A 25,000-nucleotide genomic window follows, 5' to 3' on the forward strand; every position below is an offset into this window, starting at 1 on the left:
CACATCTCCCCTCCTCTCTGTCTCTCCTCATGTCTCCCCTCCTCTCTGTCTCTCCTCACATCTCCCCTCCTCTCTATCTCTCCTCACATCTCCCCTCTCCTCATGTCTCCCCTCCTCTCTGTCTCTCCTCACATCTCCCCTCCTCTCTGTCTCTCCTCATGTCTCCCCTCCTCTCTGTCTCTCCTCACATCTCCCCTCCTCTCTATCTCTCCTCATGTCTCCCCTGCTCTCTGTCTCTCCTCATGTCTCCCCTCCTCTCTGTCTCTCCTCATGTCTCCCCTCCTCTCTGTCTCTCCTCATGTCTCCCCTCCTCTGTCTCTCCTCACATCTCCCCTCCTCTCTGTCTCTCCTCATGTCTCCCCTCCTCTCTGTCTCTCCTCACATCTCCCCTCCTCTCTGTCTCTCCTCACGTCTCCCCTCCTCTCTGTCTCTCCTCACATCTCCCCTCCTCTCTGTCTCTCCTCACATCTCCCCTCCTCTCTGTCTCTCCTCACGTCTCCCCTCCTCTCTGTCCCTCCTCACGTCTCCCCTCCTCTCTGTCTCTCCTCACGTCTCCCCTCCTCTCTGTCTCTCCTCACGTCTCCCCTCCTCTCTGTCTCTCCTCACGTCTCCCCTCCTCTCTGTCTCTCCTCACATCTCCCCTCCTCTCTGTCCCTCCTCACATCTCCCCTCCTCTCTGTCTCTCCTCATGTCTTCCCTCCTCTCTGTCTCTCCTCATGTCTCCCCTCCTCTCTGTCTCTCCTCCTCTCTGAGATCCTCCACACAGCTTGTCTGAGGGAGTCCCAGGGTTCAGACACGCATCCCTTCCTCATGCTAGCCACATCTGTCCCCAGCTAACCTACTCACACACACAGATACACACACACAGATACACACACACTCACACACACACAGATACACACACACACACACTCTCTTCTGGTGTCATCTATGTCCCAATTGTCCTCTGATCTCTCTCTCTCTCTTTCATCCTCTCCTCCGTTCTTAATCTCTCATCCCCCTCTCTGGTTTCTGTGTGTGCGTGTGTGAGCGTGTGTGTGCCTGTGTGTGCCAGCTCAGTGGGTCAGGGAGCCAGCCAGCTAGCTAGCTAGCGTGTGAGGGCCCAGTGTGGCAGCGACGGGCCCGGCAGATGATGAGTCTGCAGCTCACTGCAGGACTCAGACTGCAGGCAGGGCCGTATCAGAACGCTCTCTCTCATCCCTTCATCCATCCCTTCCTCCTCTCTATCTCCCTTCTCTCTCTCTCTCTCTCTCTCTCTCTCTCTCTCTCTCTCTCTCTCTCTCTCTCTCTCTCTCTCTCTCTCTCTCTCTCTCTCACACACACACTCACTCACGTTACACACACAAATGCACCAAGCCTTGACTCTCAGCACTAGGATGGTGTATCCTAGTGCTGAGAGTCATTCGGTAAAACGCACGCAGCGATTGCTCTGCATTTGTCACTAAACATAGAGTCACCATACACACGGACCCTGACACCACAATCTCACTCACTCACCCCCGAGCCCAACAAACATTCCGATTTGGAAAATCAAAGTGACACGCGGAGCTAAATGCCGGAGGAGAACCATCCTGTTTCGACACGCTCTGTGTTGTGTGGAGTGTTGCACAGCTCTCCTCCCTGTGCTGCCTGACACACAGCTCTCGTCCCCGTGCTGGCTGACACACAGCTCTTCCTGCTCTATAGAAGCCCCCTCAGCCACACACTGGGACCAGCCTTCCACCAGGAAGTCTTGCAGACGCTCGCTGGTTCTAAGGCAGCCAGGCCTCCATTTCCGCAGCATTGATTACCTTTACACTCCTCTGAGGACTGAAAAAGCACTTTAACTGGATCACGGACACAACTAGCTCAGTGGGTAGAGGTTACAAAGGATACACCAGGTTATCTTAACGGCTAGTCAGGATGTGTGTGTGTGTGTGTGTGTGTTAGAGGGAGGGGGCGAGAGAGTGGAGGATGTGAGAGAGAATTGGAGGGATATTGATTATGAGCAGAGAGCGACGGAGAGAGTAGGGGAAAGAGAGAGAGAGTGTTAGAGAATTGTAAATTGATGTCAGAGAGAGAGAGAGAGGGGGGGGAGAGAGAGAGACTAGGATAGAGAATTGTATATTGACAGACCGCTAGAAAACGAGAGAGACTTTAACAGAAACCATTAGACTGAGCTAGAGAGAGAGAGAGAGACCAGAGAGGCTGACCTTTGACCTGCTGAGTTGAGCACCCATTAACCTGACGCCTGACAGAGAACCTCTCTGCTTTAATCACACTGAGGCGACACACACCCTTGGAAAACACCTCCCCAACACACACACACACCGCCGAAGGTGTGATGCTCTAATCAGGCCTTTTGAAGACGACGTTATTGCGATGATGCTTCTACAATCGTAAGCAGGGAGAACAGAGAGATGTCTGTGTGTGTGTGTCTGTGTGTGTCAGTATTGACTTGGTGGCATTAGGAACCTCAGGAGAATCAACAGACGAACAGATTCTTTTTTTTCTTCCTCCAGAACAAAAAGCCGGGGTTATTGTTTGATCGGCCATCGAGTAATTGAATTGACCAAATCTTGTCAAATACCCTCCAGTGTCTTCAATTGCCACTGACGGAGTGATTGAATTAACTAGCAGCCTCAGTCCCTCTGTCTGTCTGTCTGTCTCTCTCTCTCTCTCTCTCTCTCTCTCTCTCTCTCTCTCTCTCTCTCTCTCTCTCTCTCTCTCTCTCTCTCTCTCTCTCTCTCTCTCTCTCTCTCTCTCTCTCTGTATGACTGCTGAGTGCTGTTTATATAGGGTGTGAGTCGGGGGAGTTACAATGCCTCTGTGTGTGTGTGTGAGTGGTTGGACAGCCTGGAGAAAAACTGGCATGTTCAGCAGTCACGCTATAGGAGTGGAGGTCAACGTCGTGATGTCCTGTGTGTGTTTGTGCATTCACACATGTTTGCATGTGTCACGTGTGTGCTTGTGCGTATGCTCACACACTGTGTGCGTGTGTGTGTGTGTGTGAGATAGTTCTGTGACGTAGAGACAGCCATGTGCCTGAGGTAGAAACATAGCCATCATGAAGTCATGTGTGAGAGAAACGAGAGAAACAGTGGACGCCACACAGAGTGGCATGTCTCTGCTCACTCACTCACTGTTCTCCTCTGCGGGGAAACTGTGTGTGAGTGTGTGAGTGTGTGAGTGTGTGAGTGTGTGAGTGTGTGAGTGTGAGTGTGAGTGTGAGGGGGAGGGGGAGGGGGAGGGGGAGGGGGAGGGGGAGATGCGTAGCGACCTATAGAGTTCGAGCAAAGCCTCTTTTTTCTCTCCAAGACTACAGTCTACAACCAGAGAGACCAGAAAAGCATCTATTTACAAGCTTGTATTTACTTCCTGTTCATTAATCATCTCTCACGTTCCTTTTACACTCGACAACACAAACAAGAGTCTTCGTTTCCAGTCAACAATCCCACGGTGTTTTGATCTTCATCTGATTTGTAAAAGCCGTTTGGACAGAATCCAGAGCTAGTTCTCCGACCCCCCTCCGTGTCGGAAATGGTTTGGCTGTCCTTGAGGGGAGGAGTCTCGTCTGGAGTTCTGTGGTGATGGCGATCTGGAACGTCACATAATAATAATAATAATAAGACTGTATTTATAATATATATATAAGAATTGCAGCTCAATGTGCTTTACATAAAATCAATAAAAACAATATTATAAGTAATAAAAGCAATAAAACCCCTTCTGAACACAATCCAGAACACACAAGCCACAGTCTTTGTGGTAATCCAGAACACACAAGCCGCAGTCTTTGCGGTATCTCGAGGCACAGTCTTTGTGGTTTCCCAAAATATAAATAAAAATGTCACAATAAAATGTAACTAAACCAAACCCAAGCTCAGGCCTTTTTTAGAGCAGAACCTCTGATGAGGTTCCTAGCAGGAGCGTGACGTGTCCAACATGGTGTTACGTGGAGGGGAAAGTGTGTGTGTGCGCGTGTGTGTGTGCACGTGTGTGTGAGTGTGTGTGTATTGATGTCGAGGGTGATCGGTAGGGAGGATGGAAGCCTGTCATGAACTAACCCTGCTGTTCTAACTCTCAGTCTGATGGTACTATGATATATATACCTGCGACGCTTGTACACTGACTAAACTCTCCATTCCTCTCTCTCTCCCCGTGTGTGTGTTTGTGTGTGTGTGTCTGTGTGTGTGTGTGTGTCCCAGGCCCTTCCCTTCAGAGGACACTGCTCTGAACGAGGATGATGTGTACCGAAGCCTTGAGGAGCTGGCTGAGTGAGTATGCAGCAATATGTGTTCCCCTATCACCCTACACACCACACACACCCTCACACACACACATATTCACACACACACACCCTCACACACACACACACCACACACACCCTCACACACCACACACACCCTACACACCACACACACCCTACACACACACATACACACACACAGCCTCACACCACACACACCCTACACGCCACACACACCCTCACACACACACACATATTCACACACACACACGTCCAACACACACACACACACCTCCAACACACACACACCCTCTCTCCCACACACACACAAACCCACACACACCCTCACACACACCTCCAACACACCCTCACACACCTCCAACACACATACACCCTCTCTCTCACACACACACAAACCCACACACACCCTCACACACACTTCCAACACCCTCACACACCTCCAACACACACACACCTCCAACACACACACACCCTCTCTCTCACACACACACAAACCAACACACACCCTCACACACACCTCCAACACACACACACACCTCCAACACACACAGATGCTCACAAACACACACACACGTTTCCCCAGTCTACAGGCAGAGGTAGAGTCAAAACTGATCTTCCTGTTTACCCAAACACCCTGCCCATCGTCATTGTGCCGTTTCCATGGTTACGCCACCAGCAGACTGGCTTGCTGCCTGGGTGGGGTTCTCTGGGTAGGTGAGTGAGAGAGAGAGGGGGGGGGGAAGAGAGGGGGGGAGAGAAAGAGAGGGAGAGAGAGAGATAGAGAGAGAGATGGAGAGGGGGCGAGAGAGAGAGAGAGGAGAGAGAGAGAGAGGGGGAGAGAGGGGGAGAGAGAGGGAGAGAGAGGGAGAGAGAGAAAGGGGAGAGAAAGAGAGAATCTAAGAGATGGATAGATGGATAGAGAGAGAGAAACAGAGACAGACATACTGCCTTTAGAGAGGAAGACAGAGAAAGAGGAATACTAAGTTAGCCTGTGTTGACAGTGTGACAGAGCTCATTCCTCTGTTATTAAAGGAGACTAGGGGACTGGGAGAGACTAGTCAGGGACTGGGAGAGACTAGTCAGGGACTGGGAGTGACTAGTCAGGGCCTGGGAGAGACTAGTCAGGGACTGGGAGAAGTGTCCTTCACCCCTCAACAGGGGCAGCTGTGGACATGATCCATACCAGCTGCATACTGTACTACAGACATGATCCATACATGCTGATTGCTGTACTATGGATACTGTATACTGGACTGTATCCTGTACAATTGGTGGTGTTGACTGTATGATGGATGTGATTCCTGTGTGGTGTTGTGGTCTCTAGGGGCAGGGCCAGGCTGCCTGCCAAGCAGGCTAATGCAGGATTAGAGCTGAGTTTAGCCCTCCGCCCAGCTCCATGTTCCTCCAGCCTGCAGCAGCCTGATCACCAGCCTGAAGCAGGCTGAAGCAGGCTGGAGGGAACATGGTGGTCACCAGCCTGGGCTGGAGAGAAGGCAGGCTGAGGGTGTGACAGGGTGGAGGTTGTTTGAAGAGGTGTGCGGGGGGGGGGGGGGGGGGGGGGACGAGGTGTGTGTGTGTGTGTGTGTTAGGTCAGTTAATCTATACATCTGCTTGCTTGAGACACTGTGGCTTCAGGAAATATTGGACAGTTTATTTTTTATGAATTCGCAAACATTTTCCAAAAACATGTTTTCACTTTATTATGGGTAATTAGGTGTAGACTAATGAGCAGAAATGGCAGTTTTATCTATTTACAATTCAGTCTACAACACAGTCAAATGTGAAGATGTCTGAACACTGTCTGAATCTACTGGTTGTCTTTGATTAGAGACAGACAGACCATAAACACGTCCAGTATCATGTCAGAAGAACTCACATCAAGGTACAGGGAACATAACCGCAGGGTTGCCTAGGAACTCACCTGGAAATTACTAGATAAACGACATACTAGATGTATGTGTGTGTGTGTGTGTGTGTGTGTGTGTGTGTGTGTGTGCAGGGGTCAGTGTGTGTTCTGAGTTGTGTATGTGCTCAAATATCCTTATTTGCCCGTAGCGCATCTTCTTCATTGTAGTTAACATGCTAATCCCTGGTATCCATGGTAATCCTTGGTATCCATGGTAATCCCAGGTGTCTCTGTCTCATGGCTCCGTCCACCTCACTGCACCCCTCCGATCCTCTCAACCTGGACCCTCTCTGTCCAGGAAGCGACAGAGCGAGAGAGAGCGAGAGAGAGACAGAGAGAGAGAGAGGGAGAGAGAGGGAGCGTTCGGGCACAATGGTCAACAGGACCCTTCCTTGTGAATGACAATCAAGAGATCGAGGTTGGAAAGCCTAGACTGTCAGAAGCGTTTAAAGTCATTTCAACAGACTTGAGCCTGCGTTTCCCTATACGCGGCCGGTCTGAGACACGGAGACCACAGCTCCGGGAACACAGAGGCAGAGTTATATAAGAACAGACAACCTTGAATGCTTTCGGAGAGAAATGCTTTTAAGGGGTTTCACACTTGGTGTTTGATGACGCTCTGCTGTGATGACGTCCGCGCGGGGGCCGGCACGTCGCTGGAACTTTCTGTCTCCAGCTGTCAGCCTCGTTCCCTCAAAGGTAGTTTTAGAGGAAAAGGAGAACATGGTGTTTATAGAGGGCATTTAACAGCACCTCACGGCACGCCCAAATTGCTTTACGTTTTGCCTCCAGTTCACACACACACTCACACACACACACACACACACACACACACACTCTGCCCATCAGGAGCAGCTTGTGTTTGAGTGTGTCGCTCAAGGACACCCCACATGGCCAAGAGGAGTCGAGAGTCGAAACCACCCTCTCTACCCCCTGAGCCCTGTACGGAGACACACATCCTCTGCTGAAATGTTTCTTCCACTTCCTGTTTTGGGGGAGTTTCTCCTTGTCTTCTCTGAGGGTTGAGAGGGTTGTGGGTGCTGATCAGCTGATCAGCTGATCAGCTGATCTGCTGGCATCAGTGAAGCCCTGGAGGACAGTGCTTGTACATAAGGCCACATGCACATTGATGTGATCGATTGATGTGTGTGTGTGTGTGTGTGAGGAACATCTCTCTGCAGGCAGGGGGTCAGTAATGTGTGTGTGTGTGTGTGTGTGTGTGTGAGGAACATCTCTCTGCAGGCAGGGGGTCAGTAATGTGTGTGTGTGTGTGTGTGTAACATCTAGCCTGCAGGCTGTAGTGGTATAGTAGCTAATGGGTTCTGTGTGTATCAGCTAAAACTAAGCTCCTGAACAGGTAAACCGACCATGAAGGACAACACTGTTTTATCACCTCCACGTACAGTAGGGGGTGTGCTGTGTGTGTGTGTGTGTGCTTGCTTCTTCCCCACTCCGTCCTTGGGAAACTATAGTGTGTGATCATCCCCCTTCACACACACACACACACACACACAGACCCAGTCTGTCGTGGTCTCTGGAGGTGACAGTGTCCTGGCCTGGACTCAACCAGTCTGGGAAGCTCCCCTCTCCTCCAAGGATCTCTGAGAGGAACACAAAAGAGAAGCCGATATTGCTCTTCCTCCCAAATCTGTTTATTTACCCATCAGCCTGCAAACGTGGCTGGCTGGAGCGCTCTGTGTCTGCCAGATAATCCACTTCACCCACCCAGACCCCAGCTGGAATTGCATCCTCAGAGTGTTGCTGGAAATCGAAATGACCTTGCGATGGATCGGGTTTGTGCAGCTCTGAGAAGACCGGGTCTGAGAGAGGGAGAGAGAGAGAGACAGAGAGAGGGAGAGACAGAGAGAGAGAGAGAGAGACAGAGAGAGAGAGAGAGAGAGAGAGACAGAGAGAGAGACAGAGAGAGAGACAGAGAGAGAGAGAGAGAGAGAGAGAGAGAGAGAGATAGAGAGAGAGAGAGAGAGAGAGAGAGAGACAGAGACAGAGACAGAGACAGAGACAGAGACAGAGACAGAGACAGAGACAGAGACAGAGACAGAGACAGAGAGAGAGAGAGAGAGAGAGAGAGAGAGAGAGAGAGAGAGAGAGAGAGAGAGAGAGAGAGAGAGAGAGAGAGAGACACAGAGAGAGAGAGAGAGAGAGACACAGAGAGAGAGACACAGAGAGAGAGACACAGAGAGAGAGACACAGAGAGAGAGACACAGAGAGAGAGACACAGAGAGAGAGACACAGAGAGAGAGACACAGAGAGAGAGACACAGAGAGAGAGACAGAAGAGGGAGAGAAGAGAGGGGAAATGGACCAGAACATTTACTTTTAACTCTGCGGAGCTGCAGTGAGCTGAGAGCTGCAGTGAGCTGAGAGCAGTGACATTTGGAGTGCAGTAATAAGTTGTGTTAATGTCTGTGGACTCGAACATGTTGAGGAAGTGCTGAGGTGTGTTTTAAATGCCCAATCAAATAACCTCTCGCTCCTTTCAGCACAGACATAAACAGGAGTTTTTTTCCCTCCCTCCCTCCCTCCCTCCCCTGTCCTCTCTCCCCTCCCTCCCTCCCTCCCTCCCTCCCCTGTCCTCTCTCCCCTCCCTCCCTCCCTCCCCTGTCCTCTCTCCCCTCCCTCCCTCCCTCCCCTGTCCTCTCTCCCCTCCCTCCCTCCCTCCCTCCCTCCCCTGTCCTCTCTCCCCTCCCTCCCTCCCTCCCTCCCCTGTCCTCTCTCCCCTCCTCCCTCCTCCCCTGTCCTCTCTCCCCTCCCTCCCTCCCCTGTCCTCTCTCCCCTCCCTCCCTCCCTCCCTCCCCTGTCCTCTCTCCCCTCCCTCCCTCCCTCCCTCCCTCCCTCCCCTGTCCTCTCTCCCCTCCCTCCCTCCCTCCCCTGTCCTCCCTCCCTCCCTCCCCTGTCCTATCTCCCCTCCCTGGGCTGGGCTAGGCTAGGCTGGCAGGCCAGTACACTTTATTGCGTGCGAACTCTAGCTGCCTCTGGCCTGTCACAGTGTAATCACACAGAAACATTTTCCCTCATCATAAAAATCCTAGGGACACAGTTTTTTCGCTGTACGTGCCCCTCTTTTTCAGACACACACACACACACACACACAGTAACACTTTTCTGTCACTGTCTCTCTATCACCCCTCTCTCTGCCTCTCTCCCTTTCCCTCTCTCGCTCTTTATCTCAATCCCTCTCTCCAAACTTTGCCCAGACTGTCCTCTCTCTAATTTGATGCCTCTCCATCGACATTACTCACAGTGCTGTGCACCCAGACTCTATCCTACACCCCCCGGATCTGCTCCCTCCATCCCCTCCCAGGCCCCAGCCCATCATCCACACATCACTGAACCAGTCAGCACCCACCTAATGCTCGTCTCTGGGCACCAGGGGTAAAAAATATGAAAAGATATTTAGTGTTGTCAGGAAGGATGTTCCTGTGCGGGTTAGCCTCTAAAGGGGTCCCAGTAAAAGGTTCTATCCAGTAGGGAGTCAATGTTGTTGTTTTATAAACGCCAACGCAGAGTGCACTGTGTCCAGACGTCAGATATTGTGTGTCTCGTATGACTGGATACATTAGCAGCGTTGTGGAGGAGCAGAGAGGCAGAAGGCAGGTATAGATCTAGATCAGCTAGACTGGGGCCTCCAGGTGTCTCCTGTTGTTCAGAGAGGGGTCTCGACTCAGATAGCTAGTTACGGTACCTCAGGAGAATTCCGGACATTTAAGTTTTTTACACTCGATACCATGTCTGATACACAGGTCTGTCTGGCCAGGCCCTGCCCCACCGGTAGCAGGGTGCATTGTGGGACGGTTGGGTGGCGTTTTTGGAGATAGTCCTCGAGGCCTCTTGTCTGTTTTGCCCATGAACATGCTTCTCTCTAACGACGGAGGGAGCTCATCCCTCCTAGTGAACCACGCCACCTCAATTAAAACTTCAAACGGGGGCTGGCGCCACAGAGAAGGACAATGGTGAATATTTGATGTCGACCATAACAGACACACACACACTCAGACACACTCTCTCACACACACACCCTCTCCCTCCTGGTTCTGGCAGCCGCCATTCGATTCTGCAAAATAACGCAGAGTATTCCAGTCACGTTTAGGACAGGAAGTCTTCTACGTGAGAGGTAAGATTGCTCACAATAGACTGCAGATTAGATTCAGGTTGTCTGCTAACAATAAAAGTAATGAAATTCTGCGACAGTCCCAAAGGAACGCCTGCCCCTGTTACTTAAGTGGAATAGCAATGGACACAACCTCATCAGCTTTAATCCAAAGACAGCAGAACGTTCTAGAAAGTCATCTCATCACAGATAACTGGGATGCAACCTTGAGATGTTACAGTATGGATGAAAAGCACCAAGGATTGACCTGTACTTATTGAATCGAAGCCATGCTAATTAGCTGGTTAGACGCAAAATCCTGGTGTATTGATGGCAGGCAGGGCCAGACAGCAGAGATGGTGCTTGTGTGTGTGTGTGTGTGTGTGTGTAGGGTTCCATGTTAAAGTGTGGCAGGTGTCTCCCTCATAGGCAGGGAAGGACACTTTATGTGGTTATCAAGAGACCTGGAGTGTGTGTGTGTGTATCTGAGTTTGTGTGTGTGTGTTTGGATGTGTCTGTGTGTTTGCACGTCTGGATGTGTGTGTGTGCCCCAGAGGGTGAAAGCTAGGTGTGGGGTGATGGATGGTACTGGGGCTGTCAGAGAATAAAACACACTCTCAGATCACAGATCCACCTCTCTCTCTCTCACACACACACACATACATTCTCTCACTCTCTCACACACACACTCACACACACAAACACTGTCTCCCAGACCCCCTGTCTCTCTCTCTCTCACACACACACACACACACACACACACACACAAACACTCATTCTGTGCCACATACACACACCACTGCGCACATTCTCATACTTCATATATTTCTCAATGTATGTATTCTCACACACACACACATTCTATTTCCCCCCACCAGCTTCTCAGTAGAACAGACAGCTTCCCTATGTGAAGTACAGGGCTGTTTGCCCCAACCACCTCCTCATCTCCTTGTCTCCTTTCCTCTCCCCTCCCCTCATCTCCTCTCTTATGCCATAGTTTTAGCAGCTTGTTTATAGAATAACAAATGGTAACAGCATCAGGAGTCATACATACACCTTGGAAGAAGTTTTGAAGAGACCAGTATATCTAACCTGTCACTGATTGATTGTGTGTGTGTGTGTGTGTGTTTCCTCAGTGAGCATGATGTCGGGGAGGACGACATCTACGACTGTGTTCCCTGCGAGGACGATGGTGATGACATCTATGAGGACATCATCAAGGTGGAAGTACGACAGCCCATGGTGAGAGGGGGGAGGGACGGAGGGATATCCTTGGATAGATGTGCCTCCTTTTGCATGTGGACGTGCGAATATATGCATTTTTTTTCCTGGTGCGTGTGTGTATTAGGTGTGTGTGTGTGTGTGCTCTGTGTGTGTGTCTCTGCTGACCTTTCCTGCTCTTTCCCCTCACGCTGCAGATCAGATACATGCAGGTAAGTGCTGCTGCCACACCTGTAGGTGTGTGTGTGTGCATGTAGGTGTGTGCACGTGTCAGCCCCTGAGTGGCTCTGACACGTGCCCCCTTCCCCGAGCGTGACTCTAAGGCAACAAGGGGATGTGACACAAACCCAGTGACAGAGACACGTTCTGACATCTGTACAGCTGTCATCCTGCCTGCTACCACACCAGCAGCCTTGCTAGCTGGCTACTTCCTGTTTCCTGTTTCCTGGGCCCATGATCTCCTCATCGTCCTGCCTGGGTGAACTTCACACTCAGAGGATAGATGTGGAGATTCATCTGGCAGGGACGGAACAAGCAACTCTCCTCCACACCCTCCTCCTCCCCTTCCACCTCCTCTTCCATCTCCTCCTTCTCCTGTTTCTCCTCCATACCCTCCTCCTCCTCCTTCCTCCTCCTCTTCCTGTTTCTCCTCCACACCCTCCTCCTCCTCTTCCATCTCCTCCTCTTCCTGTTTCTCCTCCACACCCTCCTCCTCCTCTTCCATCTCCTCCTCTTCCTGTTTCTCCTCCACACCCTCGTCCTCCTCTTCCACTTCCACCTCCTCCTTCTCCTGTTTCTCCTCCACACCCTCCTTCCTCCTCCTCCTCCTGTTTCTCCTCCACACCCTCCTCCTCCTTCCTCCTCCTCCTCCTCCTGTTTCTCCTCCACACCCTCCTCCTCCTTCCTCCTCCTCCTCCTGTTTCTCCTCCACACCCTCCTCCTCCTTCCTCCTCCTCCTCCTGTTTCTCCTCCACACCCTCCTCCTCCTTCCTCCTCCTCTCTTCTCTCCTGTGCTGGTCTCCCCATGTTCTCTGCCACAGACTTTGGTGGAAATTACATGAGCATCCCTAAAGAATGCTCGTTGCGTCATTTACAATTAGACCCAAACAGATGTTTACATGAAGACGTCGTGGCTGACATCTGTGTTCTGCGGGCTCTCACGCACTCTTGTCAGCTGACCTGTGAGGGCAGTCATGTGACCTGTGATATGAGCAGTCATGTGAGCTGTCATGTGACCTGTCATGTGACCTGTGCCATCCCCCCTCAGAAGATGGGCATGACGGAGGAGGACAAGAGGAACTGCTGCCTGGTGGAGATCCACGAGACCGAGGCCAAGTACTACAAGACTCTGGAAGATGTAGACAAGGTGTGTGTACAGGTGTGAGGTGTGTGTACAGGTGTGAGGTGTGTGTACAGGTGTGTGTATAGGTGTCTGTTTGTAGAGGCGTGTGTGTGTATAGATGTGTCGACGTGTGTGTATGTGCGTATAGAGAGGGGTGTGTGTAGAGATATGTGTGTGTGCGTGTGTGTGTACAGGTGTGTGTCCTGCATGGGAAGGAAATGTCAGCTATTGGCAGACTCACTGGGAAGCACAAATGTCAGAGGAGCAGATCGATGTGGTGTTATTGGCTGGTCCCCTGAGAGTGCGATCCCTGGGGCGTTGGGTCCACACATACACACACACACACACACTATAAACACTCTCATGCACACACACACGCACACATACCCTTTCTCTTATCCCCATAACAGGGAATATTTTATGTACACACACACACAGTTCAGATCCCCAGCTCTCGGGCTGATTTAATGGGCTGTTGTTTAGATCAGTGATAACCACACAGCAGCTTGTTGTAATGAGGGGATACATGATGCTAATGTTGATGGACGGTGGGATTTCACTACACACTCACACACACACACACACACACACACACGCTATTAAACGACCACAACCATCTAATGGTCACATGATTGGTTTTGTCTAATTGAATTGTCAGCCCTTCATTACTTTATAATTGATATATTTGTTTTAATTAGGCTTATGGAACATGACAAGCATGAAATGATACCAGGCCCACCACACCACCCCGTCCAAGAAAAATTGTGAACATTGTTTTTAACAGCAGTAACAACACTGAGATATCTTGGGTGGTTTCAGGTGTTGTAAAACCACACCGACAAACACTCTTCATTATTCCTGTGAGTCTCTGTGAGCAGGCTGTGTGTGTGTGTGTGTGTGTGTGTGTGTGTGTGTGTGTGTGTGTGTAGCGACCAGGCCTCGAGTAGCTGACTCACTATCGATCTGCCTCTGTGGCCAAGCCCATGCCTTGGCGCTGAACTGGTGTTCAATTAAAACCTTCACACCCCTCTATTTAGAGTGAATTGATGTGCTCACAGTGATGTGTGTGTTTGTGTGCACTGGGATGTTACTGCTACGTAGGGTGTCTTATGGTCTTATGTGTGTGTGTGTGTTGTGTTCTACAGAACTACATGATTCCCCTGAAGCAGGTTCTCAGCCAGCAAGACATGGAGGCCATCTTTGTTAACCTGGAGGTGAGGGGTCGGTGGGTGGGTGGATGATTGGTTTAGGTGTGTGTGTGGTATATGTGTTTGTGTGTGTGAATGGTAGATGTGTGTGTGTGTGTGTGTGTCATCCTGACAGCTTCTGTGCTGCCCTGGCAGGACATCATTAGGGTCCACTTGGCACTGCTTAAGGCAGTCGACCTCAACATGCTGAGTGGGGGTAGCGGCCTGGCCAAGATCTTCCTGGACTTCAAGGAAAGGTTTGTGACCTGTGTGTGTGTGTGCGCGTGTGTGTATGTGATGCTTTGGATAAAATCATCTGCTTCAAGAATAACAAACGCAAGAATATGTCAAACACAGGGAAATCTATTTCTCTATAATGTTCTCAGGATCAGTAAGAATCGTTAAGAGCTGTTCTCAGGATCGGTAAGAGTCATTCAGAGCTGTGTGTGTGTGGAGGGCGGTGATTGACCCCCTGTGGTGTGTGCCGCTCTGGGACACTGTGTGCTAGAGCCCTGTAGCTAATGGTGATGATAGTAATAATAGGTTTCGCCTGCATAATGACTGGATGCAACCATGGATACTGCTTCTTGCTCCCAGAACTGTGGTCTCGATTTAGCCTCGTTTTAGATACCCTAGACGTGTGTGGATTTGCGCGCGTGTGTGTGTCTGTGTGTGTGTGTCTGTGGTAAGTTGTATGCTTTATTCTGTGAACAGTGATCTGATAACTGTGTGTGTGTGTGTGTGCACGTGTGTGTGTTTGCGGTGAGTTGTGTGCTGTACCCTGTGATGTGATTACTGTGTGTGTGTGTGTTTGAGAACATTGATGTGACTACTGTCTGTGTGTGTGTGAGAACAGTTATGTGACTACTGTGTGTGTGTGTGTGTGTGAGAACAGGGATGTGATTAATGTGTGTGTGTGTGTGTGTGTGTGTGTGTGTGTGAGAACAGGGATGTGACTACTGTGTGTGTGTGAGAACAGGGATGTGATTAATGTGTGTGTGTGTGTGTGTGTGTGTGTGAGAACAGGGATGTGACTACTGTGTGTGTGTGTGTGTGTGTGTGAGAACAGGGGTGTGATTACTGTGTGTGTGTGCTGGGCTACTTGGCGGGCCTGCTCTAAACAGACATGTCGTTGGGTTCCTCTGTTGGCTGGGTTGACAGGTTTTCAGGATAATTGGCTCATATCAGGACACCTCTTTAACCCAGGGGGCTATGTCTTATAGAGCTATTGTGACAGGCACCTCTCTCTCTCTGTCTGTCTCTGTCTCTCTGATTCTGTCTGTCTCTCTGTCTGTATCTCTGCCTGTCTCTGTCTCTCTGATTCTCTCTCTGTCTGTCTCTCCTGTCTGTCTGTCTGTCTGTCTGTCTCTCTGATTATCTCTCTCTGTCTGTCTGTCTGTCTCTATCTCTCTCTGTTTCTCTGTCTCTCTCATTCTCTCTGTAGTCCCCAGCCCCAGACTCCAGTCCTGTCTAAGGCTATTATCTTAAAAATCAGCCTCTGGTCATCCAGCCCAAGACTTCTCCCAGCTGAGACCAGACACACACAACACTCTCACACACACACACACACAACACTCTCACACACACACACACACACAACACTCTCACACACACACACACACACACACAACACACACACACACACACAACACTCTCACACACACACACAACACTCTCACACACACACACACACACACAACACTCTCACACACACACACACACACACACAACACTCTCTCACACACACACACACACAACACTCTCACACACACACACAAAACACTCTCACACACACACACAACACTCTCACACACACACACACACACACACACACACACACAACACTCTCACACACACACACACACACACACACAACACTCTCTCACACACACACACACACGCACACAACACTCTCACACACACACACAACACTCTCACACACACACACACACAACACTCTCACACACACATACACACACACACAACACTCTCACACACACACACACACACAACACTCTCACACACACAACACTCTCACACACACACACACACAACACACACACACACACACACAACACACACACACACAACACTCTCACACACACACACACACAACACTCTCACACACACACACAACACTCTCACACACACACACACACACACACACTCTGAAAGCCAGAACTGCAGTTTTAACTTGTGTGATTTCCATATTCCGTGTCTCGTTAAAAATGAAAGGGTATTTCTTTCCTTGTCATGCGCAGGGCCTCTCAAAAGCTTACATGACAGGGAATGTAAATAGTTACCTTTGGTGACATTCTCCTCAATGAGGCGCGGAAGGTATTTCGGGTAAATTATTCATCCGACGTGTCAGGTGATGGCTGGTATTCAGTTTCTGATCGACACCCTTCCCCGCCTCGTCGTCTGGCTCCGCCCCCTCGCCGCGCTCGGGAACGTGGCGTCGGCGGGCTGGCCCCGCCCACGTCCGCTCTCCTCAAAACCCCTCGTCGAACGTTTCCCAGGACTTGAATCCGTTTAATTAATTTTCGGTTATCTCCCTCCTTGTAAGTCCCAGTGACCTTTGCAACAATGCAGAAGAGTGATGAATGAGAGGTTGTTCAGTTTGCGAGCGGAGCCGGATGGAAGCTGGAAATGTCAACGCTCCTCCGCAGCCCGGCGCCTCGGAATCTGCCGTCACGGAGACGCTGCTCCTCCATTTCCTGACGCTTACTACCCCACTTCCTGTCAGCTTCCTGGGTTGAATCGATCGACGTTGTGATCGCCTGTAGTTGTCGCCTGTGGCAACAGAACCCTCAGAGAGCTAACGGAAGCTAACTGTTGCTCTTTCGAGAAAAAAATAAATACTGTGTTCGAATGATTTCGAAAACCAACTTATCACCCGATTCCTTACGAAAATGTATTTAATCCGGGTGAAATTGTCCATAAACACAGCCCACTATGAAGGCAGAAATCCCCTCTTTGCTAATCTTACCATCCACCAGAGTGCAGTCAGCTAGCCAAAGCTGGCCTCAATTTACCGATCTACCTCCGCATAACACGCAAAGGCTCATGGGTAATCGGCGGAGGCCTTGAACCCAGTTATCTCCATCCACTCAGACGACTCCGTCTCACCACTACGCGTTAAGCGCTTCTCCAAACTCATTTCCGGGCCGTTCCGCGGTCCTGATAACCCCTGTATATCTGCTCACATCCAGGCTGTAAGCAGTGGCGTTGGAGGGGCCAGGGAGATCGTTTTCCTCCATTTCCTGTGTGCCCTCGTCCGCTGAGTGGAGGTGAGAGGGAGGTCTCCAAACCGCGTGTCAGCGAATATTACCTGGCTCTACAAGCCTGTCACTTCTCCTTAGCCCGGACTCTCTCGCTCTCTCCCGTCTGACCGGGCGAGCGAGGCTCGTCCGAGGTGCGGGCGAGAGCGGCGGGGGCAGTTCCTCCAAATTGCGTTTCCGTTGGAATAACACGCGTGTAATGAGGGAGTTGGCACGGCGGAGAGAGGCGGAGAAGAGGGAGGGAGTCTTAAGTGGCTGTGGTGTTTGGAGGTTGTGTTTTCGGATGTTGTTGTTGTTATAACCTTCTTCTCTCTCTGCTTCTGGCCTCTCTCTTATGCTCCTCTCTCTTTTCTTCCCGAGGAACACACACACACACTCATTATATCTCTTCATCTCCTGTGTCTCTGCCTCCATAATGTTCTCTGTCTCTCTCCCATCCTCTCTCTCTCTCTCTTTCTTGCTGTTCCTCTGTCTCTCTCCCATCCTCTCTCTCTCTCTCTCTTTCTTGCAGTTCCTCTCTCTCTCTCTCTCTCTCTCTCTCTCTCTCTCTCTCTCTCCCTCTCTCTCTCTCTCTCTCTCTCTCTCTCTCTCTCTCTCTGTGCAGTGATTGGTGTAATTCACGAGTGTTCCGCGCTGAGACGTGCTTCTCAGTTGCTTGCCCGTGAGTCACAGTTTACCGAGGGATATATTTCAGGATCTGCATTTAGACACGCTTTACAGAACGACGCCGTTATTCAACTGAATAACCGACGTCTTCCGTCAAGCAGGACATTGACACGGAGAGGAGAGAGAGAAGTAGAGAGGGAGAGGAGAGAGAAAGGGGAGATGAAGAGAGAGGGAAAAGAGAGAGGATGTGGAGAGGAGGGATCAGAGAAAGAAGGAGAGTGAAAGAGGAGGGAGGATTGATGTTTGCTTGAAGGGGGAGGAAAGTCTCCTGAAGAGGAACCTGTTAGTCCTGCTGTGTCTGCTGTGTGCATGTCAGAGAGAGCCGGAGAGAAGGCTTCTCTCCGGCTCTGTGTCAGGGGGTGATTATAGGTGATGAGGGGCGAGCGACAGTGAGCATGAGAGTGTGTGTGACGGTATGAGAGCGTGTGCGTGGGTGTGCGTTTGTGTTTATCAACTCTCTTGTTCCTTCCCTGTCAGATGATAGTCTCCTTTCAGATGTGGAGGAGAAAGGCTCTTATTAAAGGGGCAAGTACAGTAGATAGTAGCTCCATCTATCACTCCCATGTCCCCACCCCGTCCCTCTCACTCTCCCTCTCTCTCTCTCTCTCTCTCTCTCTCTCTCTCTCTCTCCCTCTCCATCAGGTCTGAGCTTCTCTGTTCTGCTTGACACTCTGCAGGGGGGGCTGCTCACTGTCTGACTGACTCTCTCTCCCTCTAGCTCTCTCTCTCTGTCTATTCACTCTCTCCCTCTCTCTCCATCTTCTCTCTATCTATTCACTCTCTTCTTCTCTTTCTCTCTCTTACTCTCCCCCCTCTCTCTTTTTTACTTTCTCCTTATCTCTCTTACTCTCTTCTCTCAAACTCTATATCATCTCTCTTTCTATCCCTCCTTCTCTCCCTCCGTCGCTTCTTCCGTCTCTGTGATCGTCTCAGATGGCTGAGCGGGTAGGGAAGCGGGATAGTAATCTGAAGGTTGCCGGTTCGATTCTTGGCCGTGCAAAATTAAGTTGTGTCCTTGGGCAAGGCACTTCCCCCTACTTGCCTCGGGGGGAATGTCCCTGTACTTACTGTAAGTCGCTCTGGATAAGAGCGTCTGCTAAATGACTAAATGTAAATGTCTCTGCCCCCCCGATCAGTCCAAACAGTCTCTGCCCCCCCGATCAGTCCAAACAGTCTCTGCCCCCCTGAGCCTTCCAGCCCTGGCAGTGCCTCCTCTGTGAGTAGGCCTTCATGTAGCATTACAGAGGGCTGGCCAAGGGATTAGAGTCTGCCATCTAGCATCTGTCTCTGGGCTGCCTGCTCTGGGCTGTCTGCTCTGCATGCTGTCTCCTGGAGGAGTCACCCCATTAGTCTTCATCAGCCAGCGCTGTCTCTCTCTGCATGGATCAGGCCCTAATCACGGCCTAGTTAGTCCTGGGGCTCGCCTGGCCGCCTGCCCGGTCAGGAGGCCTTGCGACGGGGGGTGGGAGCCAAGGCTTGGCCCTTGTCTGTCGTGGGGCTCCGCTAAGCCGTCGTTACAGAGGTTACAGGGGGTGAGGCATGGGGGTGGAGGGGGCTGTATGGAAGATGCTATGAGGGCTGGATAGCTGTGCAAACGGATTCTTCCTCTTGCGGTTTTGAAACCCCGCCACCCTTCTTGTTGGCTCTGTCAGAGATCTGCAACAGGTATCGCTCCTCTCCTCGGTCCTTCTCTCTCTGCTCTCCTATCTCCTCTCCTCCCTTCTCCTCCTTTCATCTCCTCTGCTCTCCAGACTGAGTGAGAGAGGCTGGTGCCAGCATCTTCAGAGGGTCTCGGCTCTGCCAGTTCTGCCAGCAACCTACTTTCAGAGAGAGAGAAATCTGTGCCATTCTCCGGGCGAGACGACTTTGAACCACTTCCAAGACGAACCGATGTTTGTCTGGGGCCCATTGTGCAGGCCTGAACGAGTCCCTGACATCCACCCAGCCCCTAATCATGAGCTTCTCTTTCCACTGATAAGAGTACGCTTCAAAGGAACACTAGTAAAAACGTTCAATTTCATTAGCTTGCTGTGATTACGGGTTATGGATCCTTCCTATTGTTACCCTGGGTTTAGAGTTCAGCTAACACTATTCATGGTGTGACTCTAGTAAAAAAGTTTCTCAAGGTTTTTCAAAGGGTTGTACAAAAAAAATTATTTTGAACAAAAAAATCAAAAGGTTTAAAACATGTTTTCCCCCCAAAAACTTTTTTTATAGGTTTACATCATTGATGAGAAACTCTACTGTACTCTGCTCTGCTTTACTCTGTTTTATCAGGGCTTCTCTGTTCTCCCCTCTCCTCTCTCCTCTCTCCTCTCCCCTCTCCTCTCCTTTCACTGTGTGAAACGTTTTGAAAAAAGGTTTTGAAAGGTTGAAAAACTGCTGTTTTTTTTGTTGTTGTTGAAATCCTCTCCTTTATCCTTTAGTCCAAACATATTTGGGGATTTCTTTATGGTTACGGTTCTGCTGTGTGACTGTGTGACATCAGAAGTCACAGTTGTGGTGTTCTGTGTCCAGGCTGCTGATCTACGGGCTGTACTGCAGCCACATGGAGAACGCCCAGAAGACCCTGGACGAGCTCATCGCCACGCGAGAGGACGTCAAGATGAAGGTGGAGGTAAGTGTTCCTCCACCCTCCACTTTTACCCTCTCCCCTGCTCCTGCACTGGCAGACTGATGGGCTGTGCTGTCTGAGGGCTGTGCTGTCTGAGGGCTGTGCTGTCTGAGGGCTGTGCTGTCTGAGGGCTGTGCTGTCTGAGGGCTGTGCTGTCTGAGGGCTGTGCTGTCTGGGGGCTGTGATGTCTGGGGGCTGTGCTGTAAGAGGGCTGTGCGCTGTCTGAGGGCTGTGCTCTCTGAGGGCTGTGCTATGTGAAGGCTGTCAGTGTAAGAAGTAGGACTCTGACCCAGTTCCAGCCTGTCTCATCCAGACTCGCCCCTCAGTCCCCTCCACTGAGATCTGGGGACACCCAACATTAGCACACTTACATAGTACAGTACACCCACTCTGTACTCAACATGGAGGTCACACACACACACATACACACACTCCCACACTGGCGCCCACATACAGGAACAGGAAGTGGGTCTGGTGTGATGGTGTTTCACACGCAGGAACAGGAAGTGGGTCTGGTGTGATGGTGTTTCACACGCAGGAACAGGAGTCAGGTGGCTGAGCGGTTAGGAATCGGGCTAGTAATCCGAAGGTTGCCAGTTCGATTCCCGGTCATGCAAACTGACGTTGTGTCCTTGGGCAAGGCACTTCACCCTAGAGGGGGAGGAGAGGGGGGAGGAGAGGGGGGGCAGGATAGTCTCTGTCTCTTCTTCTGACTCTCTCTCTGTCTCTCGCTTTTGTGCTCTGGTTGTTGCTCTCCGCCCTCTCTCTTTTTGTCTCTCTTTATTTATGTTCTCTCTCCCTCTCTCTCCCTCTCTCTCTCTCTCTCTCTCTCTCTCTCTCTCTCTCTCTCTCTCTCTCTCTCTCTCTCTCTCTCTCTCTCTCTCTCTCCCTCTCTCTCTCTCTCTCTCTCTCTCTCTGTCTCTCTCTCTCCCTCTCTCTCTCTCTCTCTCCCTCTCTCTCTCTCTCTCTCTCTCTCTCTCTCTCTCTCTCTCTCTCTCTCTCTCTCTTTCTCTCTCCTCTCTCTCTCTCTCTCTCTCTCTCTCTCTCTGACGGAGGATCTGCCAGCTGATAATCGCCTGTGTGCTTTACAATGCTCTATTTCACATCACCGCATCACAATGCGTGGCTTGTTGCCGTGGAAATGACTGTTCAATGGAAAGCTGAATTTAAAGAAGGAATTTGAGTCCCAGAATGACTGCTGACTAGACCATGGGTTTAGAGTGGCCTGGTTGTGTTCATAATCCTTATTCAGGAAGGAAGCAGGAATTTACACACTATTATATGGGAATGAATGGACATCTGTAGTCACATAGAGGCTGGGCTAGGGCATTTGACCACATTACTGTTAGTTGTAGGAATGCATCTGCATTGGTGTTGTGTGATGAATGCGCTGTGTGTTGATGAAGATGTTTAGGAGTGTACTATGATGTTGATGTTTAGGAGTGTACTATGATGATGATGATGTGATGTTGATGTTTAGGAGTGTACTATGATGATGATGATGTTGATGTTGATGTTTAGGAGTGTACTATGATGATGATGATGTTGATGTTAGGAGTGTACTATGATGATGTTGATGTTTAGGAGTGTACTATGATGATGTTGATGTTTAGGAGTGTACTATGATGATGTTGATGTTTAGGAGTGTACTATGATGATGTTGATGTTTAGGAGTGTACTATGATGATGTTGATGTTTAGGAGTGTACTATGATGATGATGATGTTGATGTTTAGGAGTGTACTATGATGATGTTGATGTTTAGGAGTGTACTATGATGATGTTGATGTTTAGGAGTGTACTATGATGATGTTGATGTTTAGGAGTGTACTATGATGATGTTGATGTTTAGGAGTGTACTATGATGATGTGATGTTTAGGAGTGTACTATGATGATGTTGATGTTTAGGAGTGTACTATGATGATGATGATGATGATGTTGATGTTTAGGAGTGTACTATGATGATGATGATGATGATGTTGATGTTTAGGAGTGTACTATGATGATGATGATGTTGATGTTGATGTTTAGGAGTGTACTATGATGATGATGATGTTGATGTTTAGGAGTGTACTATGATGATGATGATGATGATGTTGATGTTGATGTTTAGGAGTGTACTATGATGATGTTGATGTTGATGTTTAGGAGTGTACTATGATGATGATGATGTGATGTTGATGTTTAGGAGTGTACCATGAAGGTGCAGGAGGGGAAGTTCAAGTTGCAGGATCTGCTGGTGGTCCCCATGCAGAGGGTCCTCAAGTACCATCTCTTACTGAAGGTACGTCACACACACACACACACACACTCTCTCACCCACACACTCTCTCACACACACAAACTCTCTCTCTCACACACACACACACACACTCTCTCACACACACACTCTCTCTCACACACACACTCTCTCACCCACACACTCTCTCTCTCACACACACACACACACACTCTCTCTCACCCACACACTCTCTCACACACACAAACTCTCTCTCTCACACACACACTCTCTCTCACACACACAAACTCTCTCTCTCACACACCTCTCACACACACAAACTCTCTCACACACACACTCTCACACACACAACTCTCTCTCTCACACACACACTCTCTCACACACACAAACTCTCTCTCTCACACACACACTCTCTCACACACACACTCTCTCACACACAACTCTCTCTCTCACACACACACACACACTCTCTCTCACACACACACTCTCTCTCTCACACACACACACACACTCTCTCTCACCCACACACTCTCACACACACAAACTCTCTCTCACACACACTCTACTCACACACACACTCTCTCTCACACACACTCTCTCACACACACACACACAGTCTCACACACACACTCTCACACACTCTCACACACACACTCTCACACACAGGCAAACCCTGGGACGCCTCAGTCTTGAGACGTCAGTGTTTATGTATAAAACAAGACCGTGTGTTTCTGGCTGTGAATAATTAACCAGGCTGCTCTCTGACAAGCTAGCTGGAGACAAAAAAGTTGTTACTCTCTGACAAGCTAGCTGGAGACAAAAAAGTTGTTATGGTGGGGGGGGGGGGGGGGGGGGGGGGAGGGCAGAGGGAGGGTGGTTATGGTGGAGTGATCATAGCTAGAGGAGAGAGAGAGAGGAGGGAGTGGCGATGAGAGAGGACAGTGTTCACTTCTCTTCCACAACAAGACTGAATATGTCATGGCCCTTGGGCTCTGAATGTCGAGCTGTTTGGGCATGTGTCTGTCTGTGTGTGTGTGTGTGTGTGTGTGAACCATATCCTCAGGCCAAATATTCTGTTTCTGTTCTAGTAGTTTACAGTAGATCCTCCAGTCTACAGGCGGTGTTCCTCCCAGGGTTAGATTGTGTAACATGAAGCACACCCAACATGCTTTGGTGTCTATTCTTAGTGGATATTATCACCACAGCATATCAACCCCCTGCTTATCCCTGGTACAGAAAGGTTTAAGAACACTGGTATATAACGTGTATTATTATTCATTCATATCAATTATGTGCCCACGTAGCGATTGGCAGTTTGTGATGGTGTGATAAATGTTAATTAGCGTGTGCTCATTCATGACACATGTTATGTTAACATGCAGACTAACCAACCGTTTCAGCTGACTAACACAATCTGTGGAGAGACAAAGGTCTCTGAAAACTAAACAACTTCTGGCCAGAATAATGAATACCCACTCTGCCCAGCACACACATACACACCCACGCCACACACACACACACACCATGCCACACACACACGCCACACACACACACCACCACACGCATTCCAGACACAAAAACTCCAGACACACACACTCACCAACCCCACACTCACAATTCAAACACACACAAACACAATTCACACACACACTCACTTCAGACACACTCCACACACACTCACACATCAAACACACACTCAGACACGCTCACATCAAACGTCAGGCCCACTCTCATCCCCCTCCTACAGCTTGACTCTGTGAGTGCGCTTCATTCGTCTCACCCACCGCAACACAACCAGGCGCACCTGTCCCCCAAAGTACCCGCTGTGAGGCGAATCAAATCCGCCTCACTTACGTTCAAATGGCGGGATCTGAGGAGCTTATTATCCTGGCCCAGATCTGCTCCCTGAAGCAGATGTTCTGAGATGTTTCACCCCAGCAGTCTGCAGGCCCCATCGCACACAGCAAACACTCAGAATAACCTCATTTGTTGACAAGTCCGGGGATATTCCGAGGAGAAGGGCAGGCGATCCCATGAAGTATTCAGTTTGTTTGCACAGAAAAACAAACATTTACCACTGCAAGGTGTACGGATTAGTGCTTAAGTCAGATGAGTCTTCTGTGATTAATTTAGAGTTTTGTGTGTGTGGTGTGTCAATGCTGTTTGACTATGATTCATATGGAGTTGT

General features: G+C 49.9%; 1 protein-coding gene across 1 annotated transcript in view; it reads left to right on the forward strand.

Annotated features, from left to right (window-relative positions):
• Window positions 1-2,364: 2,364 nt before the first annotated feature.
• The window catches only part of LOC134039052 (guanine nucleotide exchange factor VAV2-like), a 35,640-nt gene continuing 13,004 nt past the window's right edge, over window positions 2,365-25,000 (forward strand). The window contains 9 exon segments of the mRNA XM_062484803.1: window positions 2,365-2,378; window positions 4,188-4,256; window positions 11,399-11,504; window positions 11,681-11,695; window positions 12,751-12,849; window positions 13,971-14,039; window positions 14,169-14,269; window positions 20,477-20,576; window positions 22,762-22,861. Of these exon segments, the coding sequence (XP_062340787.1) occupies window positions 2,365-2,378; window positions 4,188-4,256; window positions 11,399-11,504; window positions 11,681-11,695; window positions 12,751-12,849; window positions 13,971-14,039; window positions 14,169-14,269; window positions 20,477-20,576; window positions 22,762-22,861 (673 nt within the window).

This window comes from Osmerus eperlanus, chromosome 18 (assembly GCF_963692335.1).
Source record: "Osmerus eperlanus chromosome 18, fOsmEpe2.1, whole genome shotgun sequence".
In the NCBI taxonomy this organism is placed as follows: Eukaryota; Metazoa; Chordata; class Actinopteri; order Osmeriformes; family Osmeridae; genus Osmerus; species Osmerus eperlanus.